This window comes from Gossypium raimondii, chromosome 7 (assembly GCF_025698545.1).
Source record: "Gossypium raimondii isolate GPD5lz chromosome 7, ASM2569854v1, whole genome shotgun sequence".
Classification (NCBI taxonomy): domain Eukaryota; kingdom Viridiplantae; phylum Streptophyta; class Magnoliopsida; order Malvales; family Malvaceae; genus Gossypium; species Gossypium raimondii.
In genome coordinates, this window is record NC_068571.1 from 45,657,061 (window position 1) to 45,673,188 (window position 16,128).

The 16,128-nt window shown below is 29.6% G+C and overlaps 1 protein-coding gene across 1 annotated transcript; it reads right to left on the bottom strand.

The window, feature by feature from the left end:
* Positions 1-587: 587 nt before the first annotated feature.
* Positions 588-2,837, bottom strand: LOC105788061 (probable UDP-arabinopyranose mutase 2). Its single transcript, XM_012614763.1, has 4 exons — positions 2,429-2,837; positions 1,503-1,753; positions 1,239-1,407; positions 588-1,150 (listed from the first exon to the last, which is right to left on the bottom strand). Exons 1-4 carry the CDS (start codon positions 2,744-2,746, stop codon positions 809-811), a joined length of 1,080 nt encoding a protein of 359 aa, XP_012470217.1. The 5' UTR covers positions 2,747-2,837; the 3' UTR covers positions 588-808.
* Between the last annotated feature and the right edge of the window lie 13,291 nt (positions 2,838-16,128).

Sequence of the window (16,128 nt, forward strand, 5' to 3'; positions counted from 1 at the left end):
GGGCACTGCACTTCACTAATGGAAACAATAGAGAACAGAACATCAACGATGACGACACAGGGCATGAGCTTGTTTGTGGGACACTTCCAAGACTGTGCTGCTGGTGGTGGTGACGGTGGACCCACACCTTTCTCTTTTTGTTGAAAGCTTATTGTTATAAACATCATCCAAATTGAATCAGTCAGCAAAACTTTTGCCGGCTTTGAAGGGGGAATTTTGATATTACAAACAAAATTATGACTGCGTTTGGAAATTTCGTAGCCAATATTTACACTTCTTATTCCTACGGGTAAGAAAGAGTTGAAAAAACTGATCACAACACCTAAATCAATGCCCAACATTTTTGTGGTCAAGAGTTCGATAAATGATATTTTTTGGGGGGTAAATTCAGCTTCTAAACTCCTCTTGAAAAATTGAGTCAACATGGAATATCCAATGAGACGTCAATGCTAACCCAACCAAATTCATAACCAGGGCCTACAGAATTTGATAATCAAATTCGAATTCAAATAAAATCGGAATATTTGAATTAGAAAAAGAAGCCCAAAAGCTTTACCCTTTCCTCAACATTCAGACCAAAAACAAAATTTTCAAACAAAAGAGATTTTAATTAATTGAAATGCAATCATCTGAATTAAAAACTATAGAAGCTAACTCTCAAAGTCTAATACAATACATAAAACCATAAATTTCTTATTGTTCAGCTAAGCTCAGTAAATATGATAAAATACTATGAGATATGTAGTAACATACATAAATGGTTCTCCCTCCAACCTGCAAAATAGGCGTTTCACACAATGATGTGTTTTCACTTGGAAGCACCATTAGGAATCTTGGCGGATATATCGCCCGATGGGTTCAGTTCATCCCAAGCTTCAATCCATGTCACCATAGCATCCGCCAGCTTATTGAAGTAGTCATCGACCTTGCCGAGTTTCGCCTTCACTTGCTTGGAGATCTCAATGTAGCATTTCTGAACGGTGGTGCAGTCCTTCGGAAGGGCAACGGATTGGAAGAACGGAATCAACTCTTCTTGCCAGTAAATTCCTTTGTATTCTTTCTTAAGGTTCACAAACGGGTTGCTCGCTTTGCTGTGCCAAATGTAGGGAAGTCCGGTCTTCACTCCCCATCCGAGGTGATCGCAAATAACCTGGTATTCGAACAATGCAGTTTAATCATAAGCTTATAGGGGAGAAAAAGATTAAGTAGACGCTAGCGTGAAAGATAAGATAAGATACCTTCGTGCACCAGCCAGCCCACATATCATCGTATCGTCCAATTGGTTGACCATCTCCCATGAGTCCAAAGTACATTGCAGGGCCGATCAATTCTCGGTTAAATGCCAGATTCATTCCGCACATGGGGAACAAGGTTCCCTTCGGAATCGTCATTATTGCGTCAACATACCTGATATGGAATTCAACATATGATTTAGATTTCATTCAAATGAGTAGACATATAAGTAGCACACAATGTGGAGGATTATACTAGTATATATATACCTGGTGTTCCTCTCGAGTGGCTTGACAAGCTGTGTGGGAGCATCATAATCCGGGATGTTGAGCCAGAGACCGTGTGAGACGGCAGTGGGAACACCCTCACGGAGGCTGAAAGGGTAGCCACGAACGAAGTCAGCACCGGATCGGTATGGGTCATAAAGAGTGTTGAAGAAAAATGGAGTGGATGGACTCAGCAGGTTCTGTATGTGCTGCTCCAATGCATTGATGTCTTTGCCAGATGGATCTTTAGCAACCTGCAAAACCGGAACCGGAACCCCTCAAACTTCCGATTTTCGTATATTGCCGATGTATTGAATGTAAACCACCAGACATTTGATTCTCAGATCTCATGAAAATGCATCAAAATACAGCTAAATCTAAATCACATTCTAAAATGTAAGCTCTAAAATCATCTCCAAAGCAATTAGACACACATAATATGCATCCAAAAATCGACCAACATTTCAAGATTTACAAATCAAACATGAAAGACAATAAAAAAGAAGAAAACACTATGTTTCATAACATTGTTAGGAAAGGCAGCTAAGGCTTATATTAAATTGGTAAATGACTAAATTTTGGACAAACCAAAGCAGGAATTGAGTTGAAAACATACCATGGAACACAGATCAAAAGATGTTATGTAATTGCAGATCCAAATAGCAAATAAAAGATAGGAAACTACATTAAAGAAAACAGCTTTTTAAAGTGACCAAAACAGCAAACAAGATGCAAAATTCCCAAATCAAAGTCAAGATCTAAACATCCATACATCAAGATCCGAAACTTAAAACCAAAAGTAAAACAGTATTAAAAAAGTTGGATCAAACGCAGATCTTTAAAATGATGACTGTTTTCGGAGAAACCCACCAAAACCCAAAATTCAAAAACAAAAAATAGAAGAGGGAAGAGACGAGGGTTGAGCTTACAAAGCAGTCATCATCAATGGTATAGATGTATTTCTTCTTGGAAACCATGTACCCAAAGCACCTACAAGCAGAATCCTTGAAAGAGATACAAGAAGCCTTAGGACCCAAAATCCTGTTGATGTCGTTCCTATTGTAAAGCTCATAATCGAAGCCTTCAGGGACCTTGATAGTCTTGGTAGGATCACCATCTTGAACAATGATGAGATGGTAAGGCTGGAAAAAGGGTCTCCACATCTCCAAAAAGTCCAAGTTCCTAATCGTGGGAATCACGATGTCGAGCTCATCTTTCAACAGAGGAGTTGGAGAGACGGTCGCCATTGGAGAAAAACTTGGACTTTTCAGAGCAAAGCAGGGAGAGGGGATGGAAGGTCGAGTGTGAGAGGGGAGGAAAGGGGGAAACGGGGGTTTGTATAGGGGAGGAAAGAGCATGGGTGGCACGTGCAAAGTAAATGAGGTGGCGTTTTAATTGGAAAGTATGGAAAACACATCCGCTAGATTCATTGTGTCATGTTCTTTTGGGGAAGTCATTTAATTTGCATAAAAATATCTATTTTTTCATACTATGATTTTAAATCCTTTCTATATTTGATGAAAAATTCGTTTAATAAATTAAATTATAAATTTCATTATTTTTTAATTAATGAGTTCAAACTACACCATTATTTTTTCATTAATTTTTAATATACCTGTAATTACATTTCAAAAATAATTTTCATATTTAATATACAGTTCCTACGCATTTGAATGATGATAATAATTACATTAAATATTAATGGATAAAAAGTAATAGAGTGTACATTAATCTTTAATGTAAGTTTGTTTGAAGTTAGATAAATTGTTAGGATTAAAATTATAAAGAATACATTTGAATAACCATAATCAAAATTAATCTTTATAAAGTATGATCAAATTGGTAACTGAAATATATCTAGATCTGTACTAGAATAAATATTTATAAGGTCCATATATGGTAGAACATAAACCAATATAAATATAGTTTAAGAACCTGCACATGATTTTCACGGAGTGAGACTCGAACTTTGGATCTCATGGGCATTTGGTGTTTTCTCATGTTATGATTCAAATAGAATCGATTCATTGAAATATGATTTATGGGAATGTCATTTCTAGAAAAGTTACATTAATATGTTTGGTACATCCAATATTTTTTTTGCAAATGTGGCTGCCCCTCCCAACAATTATGTCTCTAATGTTCAAAACCCATTCTCCCCTTGAGAATGTAATGTGCTCCGCTATTCCACCCAAAACTTGTTGGTCATTTATATTAATTTTTTAACAATCTTTTTTATTTACAAAAATTTAAATTAATTTAAGCTCACAAAAAGAATGGATTATGACCGACAAAGATGAAGAAAATAAAGCTCTAATTAATTTTTTTATTGATTTGATGCTTGAATATATATATTTTGTTATAATGTTCTTAATGTGTTTATAAATTAGGGAATTCATTTGTAGTCATTTGAAGTCGTTGGAATCAAAATATGGTCATTACAATGTGAAAAATTGTGTTGAAAAGTGTCTTGCAGCCTGTGGTATCGATACTTCTAATGAAGATATTGATACCTTTAAAAAATTATAGGTGTTAGTAGTTGTTAGTGTTAGTGTTAGTTTTACCTGCCAACTACAATGTCAAGTTACAACTTGGGGCATAGTTGTTAGTATGATAAAACTTGCCTTATTTGTTGGCAATTTTGGCCAATGTATCTTAATTATTTACTTGCATATTTTGAGAATTTTGAACAGTAAATGACAATATTATAATTGGAAAATAGATTGGATTAAACAATGTTAGTTTTCAAGAGTCCTAGCGTGATCTGTTTATTTTATATATTGAAATATGCAATCACAAGAAGATGTGAGCTGACTTTGTAAAGACTTATCTCAAAATTTTGTATTATATATTAAGGGTAATTGATTTGGTGAGGTCTAGGAAAATCAAAATGAATTGAAGATTACTTAGTAACGCTAGACTCTAGCTTTTTATATGTAAGTGTTGTTCAACTTTGGAAGTGGTTGTTAGTGTCAGTTATAATTGTCGGCTGCTATGCCAATTGAAACTTAAAGAAAACTAACTGAGCATCACAACTTGCTTATTTTATTGGTGTATTTTGATCTAATTATTGTGATTACTTTTGTGCATTTCTTAAGGAATATTGTGAAGTACACTTTCTGGTTTACTAGAGGAATAATTTAGTTAAGCAAGTACAACTTAAAGAAGTTTAGTGTGATTATCTTTCCACGAATAAAGAAATATGTGATCAAGGAAAATTCGAAAAATATATCTCAAGATCATCTTTTGCCTCAATGGTGTTTGATATGAACGAAATCCTTGTAATTAAATTAGATCACATTAGTTGGGTTGATTTGGGCTACAAAGATTTGTATATTGAATACTTGTATTTTTGTTTGTGGTATGAATTTAGAGAGAATTCAATTTGTTCATTGTGACATTAGTAAATTGTGTAACTATACTTTCACCAAGGAAAGTCATAGTGGGAGAGTGATCCTAGTTGAATATATATGAGTGGGGTTGCAACTTGACGAGTGAGTTGAACTTAAATCATATAATGTACTATTGATTCATAGTGGATATCTCTCTAGATAAGGCGACTTTTCAATGTCCATCTATATTTTCCTTATAGTAGTTACTTGGATCAATTGCAACTTGATGTATATCTAGTGAGCAAAATTCAATAATTTTTCGATTATACACTTAAGTATCGATACCATGAAGCAAGGTATCAATATTTTTCCCTTCTAGAGTTGGCTGTGATTATTGATTTCTCAATATATTGATATTTTGAATAATGTTTTGATATTTAAACACTTGACATTGATATTTAGTCATTAAATTGTTTTAAAATAATCTTAAACACTTTAAATCGATGAATCCAAAAATTTTAGAATAAGATAAAATATATTAGAACATATTTTTAAGCATTTTAAAATCTTGAAAATGCTTAGTGAGATAAAATAATCCAAGATGTAAATATGGAAAATATATTTTAAATGTTATTATATTAAAAAAAAAATCAAAACTAGTCAATAAGTACCACATTCGGCACAAATTAGGTTTGTTAAATGTTTTTGGTACAATTTGTTTATGAATTAAATGCCACTTGATTATTTTTGGCCATTCGTTTGCACATCCTAATTTCATAGTCTATGGTAATTCGAGGTGTTAGATGTTCGTAGATGGGTAAACTTGAAATTTTTGGTTTAGTAATTCAGAACAATTATATAAAAAAAGAGATTAATACGTGTTTAAAAGTATTTAATTGGTATCTGAATTTTTTAATTTAATTAGGTATGTGGAGTTGCACTGACATAACATTTGGTTAACCTGATAATGACATCTGACAACTTCTCAATAGTATATGTGGTAGACAAAATTAAAAAATTAAAATTATTTTAAATATATATATTTTAAACAAATCCATATACCAACTTAAATAAGTTAAGAAAATATATTAAACCATAAAAATTATCAATTAAAACATGTAACATTTTAAAAGAATTTTTAAATTGAGAAATTGGAGTAGGGCTGTTTAGGTTACTTGAAGATTTAAACACAAATAATTTATTTTAATTAAAAATATAAATATAGTGAAACAAGAGTATATAATAATATCAAATATGGCAGGGCAGAAGAAAATTTATATGGAAGAATATTCTTTTCTCTTATACTCTTCCTACAAACATATGCTTCTTTTATTTTGATTAATCAAAGCCCACAAACTAAAATTTAATATTGTTTTATTATTTTAATATCAAGATTTATTTATTTTATTTAGATTCGAATAAAATTACTTTAAAATAAAATTCAGAATATTTATATGTTTTTTCCCTTAAAAATAAGAATCAATCAATTCTTTTCATAATTATTCATTTGTTTTCTCAACGACCATTTTTCAGTTAAACAAAACAATTCATAAAAATAGTGTGTCAAATAATTTTAATAATTAAATTAAGAACAATTCACAAAATTAGATAAATTTATAATAAGAATAAAAATAATTATTTTCTTAAAAATATCTCTATTCACTATATACTTTATTTATGTAATATTCATTATAATACAATAATTAAAATTTGCTCACAAAATGCGACAAATATTAATTATTATTTAGTTTGATTTTTATTTCAAGTAGTCAATTGAAATTTATATTATTTAACGCTAATTTATTAGGCGGAGACATTTATTATTAGTGTAAGTTACATCTAAAGTCACTAAACTATTAGTATGTCTACATTTTGGTCACTTAGCTTCACACTGTTATAAAATGGTCACTAAATTATTCGAAAGTTTTTATTTAAATCACTAAGTTGTTAAAATAGTTGCTATATAGCCTTCTCTATTTGTATCGTTTACACCAATCGAAAGTTTTCTTTTCCATTCTCTTATATAGTTTTATTTTTCCATGAAATAACTTTGAACGTATAAAATCTACAGACCAAAATCTAAACAACCTTTTTCTTTGATCTCTGACACTAACCATTAGATCAATTTGGATCTAATGTATATTTTTTTACTCATCGATAGGTACTAATTCATCATAACTACCGTCAACTCATCACTTGAAACTCATTAACTAAATAACTTAAATAAAAGTTTTTGAATAATTTAGTGACTTAGATAAAAAAATTGTGACTAGTTAATAATCATTTCGTAACTTTTTGAAGTTAAATAATTAAATATAAATATAATAAATAAAATATTTAAAATTTAAATTTTAGCGATAATTTTGGAAAATTGTCTAATAAATAAAATAAAATAAACAGGGGATGGGAAAAAACGATAGTGGCGTGTCTGAAGGGTGTATCTCACGCGCGGGTGGGTGACGCATTTCAAATTTCAAAGTCACCGTTGGCTTTAATAATTGTACCCGAAATGTGTCTAGCGATTAGGCCAACGAAGCACACGTGGCACATCTGTACTCGAAGGTCAACAGTTTTATTTTTTTCTTCATTATTGCTATCGGTTGCTTTCGTATTCCTAAAACCAAATAAAAAGGGAAATTAAACGTTACTTTTGCGTTTCACTATCATAACATAAAATTTATTTGTTTACGTCAAAATTATATATTTTTATAATAGTAAAAGTATAAATTTATCATTTTAATAGTGAATATTTTTATAAATTTTAAAAATTGATTAAATTTTTATTAATTTTTAGAAGGTCAAAATATAATTATATCATTACTAATTTAAAATTTTATAAATTATAAAGAGTTTAAATAGAACATTTTTCATTTTAAGAGGGGCGAGCCTAACCCCTAGCTTTGCCATTGGGCACATCATATTAATATATCTTTTTATTTTTAATGAAGTTTTCATTTTATATCAAGTTTAATACATAATTTAGTATTAAAGTTTGACATCTTCTTTTAACATTCATATTATATTACATCTTCTTTTAATATTCATATTATATTTAGTCTAATGTGGTAAGCTGTATTTGACACTAGTTATAAATTTGAGCATTTAAAAATAACAATGTTACTTTTTTAATGTTTAATTTGGATTTTAAATTTGATTTAATGAAAATTCATAATTAGCTACTAATTTAACAATTAACTTTTATCAAATCAACCCTAAAACTTAAATTAAATCACAAACTAAACTAAGGGCAAATTCATAGTTGACATAATTCATTCTAGGTAAACTGTAATAGAGATCACCCAACTATGTTTCTTTTCTTTTTGGTCTCCAAATTATGCAAAGTTACAAAATATTAAACATACTTTGTAATATATGGTGTAGTTGGTTTGTATATACATTAAAAGCTATATGTAAAAGGTCATTTTGGTACACTTATTTAGAATGGTGGAATGGATTGGTAATGGTTGACATTAGATAGTTATTTTATCTAAGTTTGGTGATTGAGTAGTGGCATATTAGCCTTGTTTTGGTGGATTTTGTTTTAGTATGAATTGAGGTGCTTTCAAATGGCAATTGATTGAACTTTTTTGGTGTATACTTTGTGGTACCAATGAGGGTACACTGGTTGAATAATGGAAATGTGTTGTATATATGATGATTTTAGGATGTTTTGGTCTTGTTGAAGTGTGTTTAGGGCTTTTGAGTGTGGGTGAAATTGGTGTAGCTTATAGGACAATATTTGATCTTAAAATGGCTTGTTTTAGAAGTTAATTATGGAGCACACGGCTTGAGATACGGGCTATCACATGGTCATATGACACACACGGTCGGACTACACGATTGTGTGACACACACGGTCTAACTACACGGCTGTGTGTCATTTTTTTATTTTAGGTGCAAGTTATACACGGCCTGCGACATGGCCGTGTGACCCAAGTCAGTGAGTTACTCGATCTGGCACACGGCTTGCAACATGGCTGTGTGACATAAGTTAGTGAGCTACACGATTTGAGACATGGGCTGGGACATGGCCGTGTGTCCTATTGTTCGAATGCCCACACGGTTTGAGCTATGTCACACGGGCGTGTGACTTCTGTTTCCAAATTTTCAACTTTTTCCTTGATTTTCTGAATTATTTTAAATTAGTATCGGGTTGATCCCGAAGTGTTTTTAAGGTCTCAGAGGCTCAATTTAAGGCCCAAATGTGTATGTTTGCTAGGTTTGTAATGAGATTTAGGTAATTAATATAAAATGACATTATTGATCTACTTTGAAGTCAATTGTCCTGATTTGTATGGTAATACTCCGTAACCCTAATTTGGCAATGGAGACGAGATAGGGGTGTCACACAATCAAGATGTTGGGACAACTTAGTGGTTTTATTTGTTGGCTTATTTGACTTGGGCTTTTTTCATGCATGTAATGTTTCCAAAAGCAAATGGACTTCCAAGATGTGTTTTATTGTTCCTCAAGTCATGGTCGAATTTGAAGTCTTGAAGAGGTTGAGATTGACTTGACTTTGTGGATAAAGCTTGTGCTTATCCTTTATCCTTATCCTGACAAATTTATGTGCTAACTTTCAGGAGATTATTCTTATTTATCTTAAGATAAGATTGGAGTCTGTTTATCCTAATTATTATATTGAAGAAGAAAAAGAGTTTATGTTGGACTATGTTAATCGAATAGGCTACCATATTAAGCCTATAAATAGGCAGGCAATGCATATGGAAGATTTTTATTAAGAGAGTGCTATGTCAATTTGCTAAGTTATTTTGTTATTTTTCTTCGTATTTTCGTACTCTATTATTAGGTGTTATTTATGAGAGATTGAACCTTTGTAAGTGAGGTTTTGGGGTGAGTGGTTGTAACAAGTTGGGATTAACTATTGGTGTTGCAATTACTTCTTTGTAGAAGGGTAGATTTGATTTTAGCCAATAGGTGGTTGGAGCAATTGTAGAATGAAAACCATTCAGTGAGCAAGGCTTCGCAGATTAAGAATATTTTTGAACTGCGTTAACGAATGGTTGTGTGTAAATCTCTGTTTACTCTTTCTATTTTCATTCCTGTTTCGTTGTCCGTTCAAACTCATGATTGAACATGTGTTTAGACAGTCGTTTGAACTTGTCACAAACTGGCTAATTATTTCAAAGTCTAAGGGTTGGGTTGAAAAGTTTCCATCTTGGCTAATGTTCATCTTGAACAAGGATGATTTGTCATGTCCTCATTAGATTATTTTAAAATATCGTTAGGTTTTGAGTAATATCAACCAAATTAAAACTTAATCAATTAAATTAAAAGAAAAACCTATCAATTATCAACATTTTGAAGGATAGAGAACAAAAAGTTATGCAATGATTTGATTTGAAATGCTGGTGAAACAATAATATGAAGCCTGGCAGCTCATCTTATATCCAAAAGAAGGTTTAGATGAAAGAATATATAATTTTGGGTGTCTTATTATTAATTAAACAAATTAATGTTTTAAGGAACGAATTATTAGTTTGATATGATTTATAAAATTGCATATTATTTTTCATACAATAATTGAATTTAAAATGTTTAAATTTATCATATTCACTCCTGTATTTTTATTAGTTTTAAAATTTAATAGATTAGTATTGTTGTTTTTTTATCATGCATCTACAAGCCACCGACAGTATTAACCATTTTTCTTTTCAAAATAAAATTCAAATGTATCATTAATCACAATATATTATATAAATAAATTTATATAACTATAGTTTATACTCTTTTATTTTAAGGAATTTAGTAACTCAATATTTTAACATTGTTAAAAATCTTTTATTAATTTTTTTTGTTACATGGCTATTAGGTGAGTTTTTTTTAATTTCAAAATGTCGCTCCAACGGATTTAACATTAAAATTTTATCAATGTTAATAATTAAATTTGAATTTTGAAATCAGAAAAGTAGAGTGACTAAATTCTTAGAAATAGAAGTAGAAAAACTAAATCTAAAAAGTTCGAAAAATATCAACTTTTTCATCGGATAAAATAAAAATTAAATAATATTGCATCATTGAATAGAAATGAATGTTTTCGGGGTAAAAGTACTATAGAAGTCTTTGTACTAGGAGTTTGCTTGTATTTTGCCCCATCTATTAAACAAATTAGTCTATGTACGTTAGATGAAAGAGAAAAATAGTCCTTCTGCTAAAAGTTCCATCAATTTCTCCTGTTACTAGTTGATTCTTATATGTCAAAATGAAATACTCATGACATCCTTTACATAACTATAAAGTATTCCAAAGCAATAAGTTTTGAAGTAATAATCAACAAAAAATAATGCAATGATTCCTGTCGGTGTATATTCTAAAACACATGAATCTATAAATATATGTATGTTATAAGGTTATGAAACAGTGGTGGAGCCAAAAAAAATTTTTAGGGGCCGAAATTAAATTGTATGTTTTACGATAGTAAAAATATAATTTCACTATTTTAATAGATTATATTTTTATAATTTTAAAAGATTAAATCAAATTTTATTATTTTGTAGGACAAAGTACAATTCTACTATTATTAATTTAAAATTTTATAAATTATAAAAGTCATAAATAAAAAATTTTCTATTTTAGAGAAATCGAGTACTTGGCTCCGCCATAGTTATGAAGGTTACTTTATAACACTCTCGAATCCCAATATTATTGGCACCTCAAACTAGAGGTGCTCATGGGCTGGGCCCAGAAAAAATTTTGACCCATGTCCTAGGCTCGGCCCGAAATATGGGCCTGAAATTTTGTCCAGGCCCAGCTCGGGAAAAATTCCTAAGCCCAAGCCCGGCCTGGCCCGGCCCTTTTTTAATAAACACCAAAAATTTATTTTAAAAATAATAAAAAATTATTTTAAAATAAAAAATAAAAAAAATATATTTATTATATTCGGACCTGGCCGGGCCGGGCCCGGGCTAAAAAAGTGGTGCCTCATTTTTTTGCCCAAACCCATATTTCGGGCCTACATTTTTACCCGAATCCTCTCATATTTCGGACGGGCCGTCAGGCCGGACCGGCCCATGAGCACCTCTACGTCAAACTCCTTATTTATTATTGTCTTCACCGACAATATCACAGTACTATATATTATATTAGTTCTCTAGCTGTGCGACACATTGCATTATTCCATGTATTATATATTAGGTGAGTTATTACAAATTTGTATTAATTATTTTAAAATTTACTATTATTTTGTTTAAAAAATTGATTTTTGCAAACGTGATCATTTTAGTTAGTATCAAGTTAAACAACAACATATATACATATATAATTAAACCAATTATTTATATTTTAAATATGTGATCCAACATCCTTCATTTTCTACCCTGCAAGTTCTTCAAATTATTAATACAAGATTATGTTTTGAATGGTTACCGGCCCTCCAATTAACTTTCTTTGAATTTCTTTTTTCCAATTGAGCCTATGAATTAATAAAATTAATCTAATAAACCCTTTGACTGATGCTAATCATAAGCATTTAACGACAACATTGACGTGATGGTTAATAGATGCCATGTCATTGTTGATTTCTAATGGGATTGTGCCATATCAACAGAAAATAAAAAAATTCAAAAAAATGTACTTACACAATGAATTTGGACAGATTGTTGTCTAGGTTTATTTAAATCTGAACACCCATTTATCCAAATACATTATAAAATTATAAAACATAAAAAATCATACAAAATATATATAAAAAGACATTATGAATTAATTAAAATCATAAAATTTTATAAAATCTATAAAAATAATTTATTATTTTAATATTTTAAATAAAAATGAATATCAACAACTTATATCATAACATCAAGATTAACAATTTTTTGTTATATTTTGCCTCAATATTTTTAATTTGCACAAGTTATATTAGTCGAATAATTTAATCAAAATGTGGAAAATAGTTTTATAAATTTTATAAGAAATAATTTAATTGTTTGTAAAATTTTATGGTTTTAAATTAATTTCTAATATATTTTACAAATGATTTTTAATAAATTTTATGGTTTTAGTAAATTGTTTTTTATAAGTTTTATGGTTTTAATTAATTTTATTGATTTTAGTAAAATTTAATGGTTTTTTTATAATTTTTATATGTTTTTATGATTCTAGAAGGAAATTAGACAAATGTATGTTAAAATTCAAATGACTTTGGACAACCATTTGTCTAGATCTATTGTGTATTTATTTTAAAAATAACTTATTTATTTTTGCTGATGTAGCACTTCTGCATTAACATTTGATGTTGACGTGACATTTATTAATGGCCATATCAGCGTTACTATTAAATATTAACTGTCAATGTTGGTTAAAACTTAAAAAGCCTATTTAGCCAATTTTATTAGTTCAAAGCTCAATTGAGTGAGAAAATTTTAAAAGGATTTAAAAAAAAATCGAAGACTTATTTTACCAGTTACGAATATTTTGGAAGTTTAAATGGTTTTTTGAATGAAATCTTTGTTTATTAAGTTTCCTAAGGTGGTAGTTACTATTGTAATAGTAAGATAAATAATTACTTGGATTGTAATGTGATTAAAAGTTGAATGGAATTAAGGCCCCATTTTGCATTCTCTTCCAACGTAGAGATGTTTATGTAACATGTTATTAAAACATTTTATGTTTGTTTAAGTTATAGATTTAACATTTTGTCTAAATTTATTCGTATTTGTAAATGTATAAATCAATATTATTTTTTAAAATTTTTTAAAAATATTTATATGATTTTTAATTTAATATTTTTATATATTTTTCATTTATTAAAATTTTATATATAAACATCTTAACTTTTTTAAATATTTATATTATAGTAATATATATTACTATAAATTTAATTTTTATGTGTTATAAATTATATAATATATTATAAACATAGAAATTTGGTCGGTCCTTGAGTGTTTAAGCCCATACTGGAACCATATTTTAAATAGGTCTATTTTTTGCTCAAGCCCATTTTTCGAGCCTAATTTTAGGAAACTTTTGGACTTGAGCAGGTAGCTCGACTCACTAACAAGTCTATCCAAAAGCATTTTTCAACTCCAAAAGCAATGCCAAATACTTGGCTTTTAGAGTTAAAAGTGTGTGTTTTCTCAAAAAAATTGAATACTCTAATTCAATTAAAAACATCCAAGAAAATCGAACCAAATCAAGCGGATGTAACTATTTACCTTAAACAAATCTCTATACATAATAGTTTTCGTTCTACTCTTCACCATAGCTAAATTCAATAAATGAAATCATTTTAAATTTTCATAATTTTGTTTTCTATATTTATTATGTCACTTGCTTTAATTATAAATCTTAAACTAGCCCAAGTCTAAAAAAGATAAAATGTTAGACTGCAAAATCATTCACCAAATAACAAAACCTCAACTCCTATTTATTACATTTTTTCCCTTTGCAAAATAGCACTCTTTTTATTATTGTTATTATAAATCTTTAAGTATGAAATTGTCATCTAATATTAAAAACATAATATTAGGTAAATATATTTCATTATTTTAATTAATGATGTTTAAAAATGGAATGTCCATGTATCTTTTATAATATATATAAAAAAAATCAAATATTAACTTCTGCAAATGTTTTCTTATATTGTTTATTCATTAACTTCAAACTTATTTTACCAATTAAATTACGACATAATTCGAATATGTTACAAAAATTTGACCAATGCTATACTACTATTGTACAAGCCCAAATATGCCCGAGCCTAAACTAATAAACAGGCCCAAACTATCCCAAGCTCGAAATCAAGAAGCATCAGGAAACCCTAGTGACGGCCTCCAGCATTCCATCCGCCGCACGATTTATAAAAACAGATTTACGATTGGTGTTCAAAAAATTGGGAAGTCAAATTTCGACATATTCAGATAAATATCAATAAAGTTGCTGATTGTATAGCTAAGACAGAAGGAGGCATAATTTGGACAGCTGGTTATGTTGGAACATCCTTTGCATTATGTGAGATGTTGGCTTGAAGAAGATATTAGATAGTCGCAGGTGACTTTACGACTTATGCTCACTTAATTTTCTAAGCTTATGTTCAACCAAAAAAAAAATAACAATATCAATTATTTTTAAAGAAAATCTAGCATGCATATTTATTGCATTATAGAAACGGCCAAAATATATTAAAGAGCAAGAATACTCCCATTTCAGATTATCCCCGACCCTTTGCATGCCTGGAAAAGAATCGCTTCAGATTTCTGATCGTCTTGAATTGCTCTAAATCTCGACCATTCTGGTATAACTCTTAATTTCGATTTCGAGATTACTAATCATTCTTCAACACAGTCAAGGTTAATATTTAAATTTATTTAACAATCTACATTCACCCATCAATAATTAAAATTAAATTAGAAACTTTATAAAAATAGAATTTTCACAATCTATTATTATAATATTTATATTTTAAAATTATTTCAAAATATTGTTTATTTAAATTCAGTCTAGTTTTAATTTAAACTTATATACTATTATGTTTTAATTTTGCAGCCATATTATTAATAAAATGATACAAATATTACGAAAATTTTAAGAAATAATTAAATGCAATATAAATAATGCATACAATCAACTTGTACATCGCACGGATAAATAAAATTAGTTATAATATAAATGAGGACATAATTTAGGAATGAAGAGTATTAATTTTAGATTTTGAATTAATAACTGGATTCACGCTTGAACTTTTAATAATATTAACAGTTGGGTGTAGTCATAAGACACATTACACTTTCAGAGAGAACTCATGTTCAAACCCTAGAGATGACTATGTTTAGAGTGACATATACATGAACCTCGAAAGGATTATCTTCATGAAACTTAAAACAAACATGAAGTACACTTCAGTTATACAAAAGAAAATCATAGTCGTATGTTTTTCTATCTTAAACTAGGTAAATATATTCTTAGTTTGGAGTAATATTGTTGAGGAGGGCCAGCTCATTCGGGAAAAATCTTCAAAGTGTTCACGGAGAGATTAATGGATGGGGAGGGCCCTATAAGCCTCAGATTGATGATTCGAGTCGCCCCGTACTTAGGTAGCTCCATAATTATCCACAAGTCTTATACTAACACCTTTCTCAAGTCTTGTAGGTCATATCTCTATCAATCGATGCACTTTCTTTTGTGAACCGTACATGACACACCACAAAGATTAAAAACAAAATTTCGACATGGGAATAATACCTTCAATTGTTAGGAGTCTAATCGGTACTGCTTGGTGGAGGAGATGGATGGTGAAAAGATGATTGATACATTCATAGATAGACAAACACCAACAACAA